General features: G+C 39.9%; 1 protein-coding gene across 5 annotated transcripts in view; it reads left to right on the top strand.

Annotated features, from left to right (window-relative positions):
* The window catches only part of LOC109957295 (zinc finger protein 501-like), a 28201-nt gene that overhangs the window by 17990 nt on the left and 6013 nt on the right, over window positions 1-4198 (top strand). Inside the window, exon 2 of one of the 5 annotated variants that reach the window (XM_020595055.1) lies at window positions 2686-3088. The exons of the other annotated variants lie outside the window; for them this stretch is intronic. Coding sequence (XP_020450711.1) covers window positions 2686-3088 — 403 coding nt within the window. The remainder of the gene's footprint in view (window positions 1-2685; window positions 3089-4198) is intronic. 5 annotated transcript variants of the gene reach the window in all.

The following is a 4198-nucleotide window of genomic DNA, read 5'->3' as shown; positions in this document are numbered from 1 at the left end:
GTGACAGAAGAGTGGCAGCAAGAATCAAAGGAAAGGTGTACAAGACAGTAGTGAGACCAGCTATGCTGTATGGGTTAGAGACTATCAGTGAGGAAAAGACAAGAGGCAGAGATGGAAGTAGCAGAGATGAGGATGTTGAGGTTCTCTTTAGGAGTGACCAGGATGGACTAGATTAGGAACAAGCACATCAGAGGGACAGGTCAGGTCGGCAGTTTTGGGGACAAGGTCAGAGAGGCCAGATTGAGATGGTTTAGACATGTGCAGAGGAGGGATAGTGGTTATATTGGTAGAAGGATGTTGGAGATGGAGCTGCCAGGCAAGAGGTCAAGAGGAAGGCCAAAGAAGAGATATATGGATGTGCTAAAAGAGGACATTATTCGGGACAAGTAAGGAGACGAGAAGAGAGACAGGAGCGAACTGACAAGCTGACTGACATTGACAAAGTGATTCTGTATCTTGTCTTCAACATTCATTACACTGGTTAACATAATTTTTCTGGCACAAGGTTGTAGAATGAATTTTAGTTAATTTTGTGGTGCTGAATCCAAAAATGCCATCAGTTTTTGTCCAACACATCAGGTTTCCAAGATACAAGATATTCTGTATTTTTGAAAAATGGTAATTTCATGCTCATATTGAAAGAGATAGACAGAGAGAGATACAATAAGTTTATTAGTTTAGATCGAGCTACAGCTGCATTAACTTCCTCTTCTTTGACATTCTATGATGTTCAGTGTTTGGAACATCCTTCATCAAGCTCCAACAGTAATCGGCCATCATATTGGAGTCCCATCTGCCTTGGTAATGTTCTTCCATTATTTTAATGTCTTGATGAAAGTGTTCACCTTTTCCTTCACTAAAATCACTCAGATTCTCTGGAAACTTGCTCAAGTGACAATGTAAGTAGTGCAACTTGATACTCATTTTACATCCAAGTGATTGAAAACTCAAGAGCAGTTCCTCCACAGTCTTTCCTGTTCCCAAGGAAGTTCTTTAACACATCAGAGAAAGCATTCCAAGCTCTAGCCTCTGCTGTGTTTATTGTTGTCGCAAAGTGGGCATCTCTGAGGAGTGTTCTTATCTGAGGTCCATCAAATATTCCTGCCTTTTTCTTCTCGCCACTCAGACTTGGAAAGGTTGAGCATGTGTGGCGGAAGCAGTCTCCACTGTGATCCAGGGCTTTGACAAATTGTTTCATCAAAATAATTTTTATGTGCAGTGGAGGTAGGACAGTCTTTTTTTTTCTTTCTGAACAAGAGGATCATTAATGATGTTTTGTCATATTTTGTCCTGGTTTCCAGGTACGCTTTCTTGACAAAGGTATTTATGTTACGCCTTTGATCCTTCAAAGTGAAGTTCCCACAGATATAGCAAAATATATCTGGGTCATTACAACATTTTCTTCTTTGGGATATTGTAGCCATAGCTGCCTTCACTCTAAACTGCTTGTTATTCGCGATCTACAAAAAGAAAGAAAGGAAAACAATTGCAATCATTGCCTATAACGGACAAGTTAATATGTATTTGTCTTTTCCAGGACCCGTACATTGCTGCTGCGCCTCCGATCAAAATGTATTACACTCAAAAAGAACGAATGACAACGATTTGAAAACCAAAAAAGAGACGGTGTCTGGCAAAAATCCTTTATGCGGAAAAGCATCATTGCCAAACAACATTCAGCAACACTAACCTTCCTCAATGCAGGCCGGTCTTAAACTGTCTATTTTCTTTGTCTGATGTAAAGGAAAAAAACGGAGATGGCAGATGTCATCAGAAAAATCTCTGCATATCCCTGAGAATAAACAGTAATTAAAAATCATATAAATTGAGGATAATTAATAACAACCTGCAGTGATGAATAGTGAAAAGTTAATATTACTGGTAAATTACATCAAAATGGGGTATACTGATTGTGCAAAAATGTGATGTGATAAAGTAAATCCGAGATCTGATTTGGATTCAGCACCCCAAAATTAATCTATAACATCTATAAATTTCCGTGCCAGAAAATTTTTGTTTTTTTTGTTCATCAGTGTAATTAAAATTGTTAAACCAATAAATAATCATTCGAATCGTGGTGACTTGTCTGTGAATTAATTTGTCCTCTCAGGTTCTTACAACCACAAAGTTCATTGGCGTCATGAACAGAATGAAATTATTGGACATGCATTCTAGGGTTGGTTTTGATTTGGTGTACTGTCTCTTAGTTTTAGGCCTAGGATGGGGGTCCTCCCATGATGTTCTGGGCTCTTCTCTCCCTCTTATTTCTGTATACCACCATTACATGTCTTAACTCATGTTCATCTGGAGCTGAACATTCTTGATGAACAGTCACCAGCCACATTGACTTGTCCAGTGTTTGTTAGTTGTGTCTTGATGCTTTTATTTCTGTTCTTTCTCCTCTATCCACTCACTGCAACCAGCCGAGGCAGAAGGCCGTCCACTCTGATCCGGGGTCTGTTGGAGGTCTCTTCTGTTAAAAGGAGTTTTTCCTCCCCAGTGTGACCCAGTGTTGCTCAAGGGGGATTTGTTAGGTCTTTGTTATAATAATATAAGGTCTAGAACTTGCAATATAAAATGGCCTAAGATGATTGACATACAAATAAAATTAAACTATATTGAAATTGTTAAAAATTTTATTTACTGTATTCATTTTGACTGATATGAAGTTGCCACAGCATTCAGGAGGGAGAGCAGCTTGGACTGAAGCAGGAGACTGATCCCTTTATGTTGACTTCTACTTATGAGGACAGTGACCACAGTGAACCAGAACCAGACAGTGACCAGCAGCTCCTCTCTCACAGCTCTCCTGTAGCTGAGAGCCAGGATCAGAGAGGAAACCAGCATTTAGACTCAGGATCAACCAGTCACAGTAGCAATGTGGACAACTCTCCCATGTCACAGACTGAGTCCGATCCTACCACAGGTAGTAACAAGTCCTTCAAATGTGACACTTGTGGGAAAGAATTTAACAAACTGAACCAACATTTGAGAATTCACACAGGTGCGAAACCGTATTCTTGTGGAACATGTGGGAAGAGTTTTGTTTGTAGTAGTGCCTTAATTATCCATAAGAGAATCCACACAGGTGAAAAGCTGCATTTTTGCAACACCTGTCGGAAAGGATTCAGGCGCGGCTCATCCTTGACTGCTCATTTAAGAATCCACACAGGTGAAAGGCTGTTTCCTTGCAGCACTTGTGGAAAAAGTTTCACACAGAGCGGGGCCTTGCGGGTCCACATGAAGTTCCACACAGGTGAGAAGTAGGGTAGCAACAGTGTGAGAATTTCCCAGTATGATAACTGTCCTAGAAAATATCGTGGTTTCAAAAGTATCATGGTATAACTTATTATACCATTTCTCTTATTAAAGAAATTAAAACAGAAGGGTTTTTTAAATAAATTGCAAACAGGGTCAGAAGTTAACACCCACCAGGAGCCAAAAACCTGGTAGATTTTCCATTTAGTGAGTAAATCTCAGAAGACCACCTGCCACACTGGTGGGTAAATGTTTGTAGCAAAATAGTCATGGACTAAAACTGTATCCTGCCCTGCTTCTGTTTGTCAGAGTCTGAGACGCACACCCGTGTCTGTGAAGACCTGCTCCTGCTCTGCCTCTGGTTGACTTTATAGTTTGCCTGTTAGCACCAGTAGTGGAGGAAGTATTCAGATCCTTTATTTAAAGCTACTGAATGCAACTTGTTCAAATATTTTTGCTGTAGAAATCTGCTCCAAAACTTGTCTTGATGTGGAGAGGTACTGTCGAAGCCCCTCTACACACTATTTACAGTGGGTACGGAAAGTATTCAGACCCCCTTAAATTTTTCACTCTGTTATATTGCAGCCATATGCTAAAATCATTTAAGTTCATTTTTTTCCTCATTAATGTACACACAGCACCCCATATTGACAGAAAAACACAGAATTTTTGACATTTTAGCAGATTTATTAAAAAAGAAAAACTGAAATATCACATGGTCATAAGTATTCAGACCCTTTGCTGTGACACTCATATATTTAACTTAGGTGCTGTCCATTTCTTCTGATCATCCCAGAGATGGTTCTACACCTTCATTTGAGTCCAGCTGTGTTTGATTATACTGATTGACCGTGATTAGGAAAGCCACCCACCTGTCTATATAAGACCCTACAGCTCACACTGCATGTCAGAGCAAATGAGAATCATGAGGTCAAAGGAA

The sequence above is a fragment of the Monopterus albus genome, unplaced genomic scaffold (assembly GCF_001952655.1).
Source record: "Monopterus albus unplaced genomic scaffold, M_albus_1.0 scaffold26.1, whole genome shotgun sequence".
NCBI lineage: Eukaryota > Metazoa > Chordata > Actinopteri > Synbranchiformes > Synbranchidae > Monopterus > Monopterus albus.
Note: the sequence above shows the minus strand (reverse complement) of the source record. Positions and strands in the feature narration are given on the sequence as shown.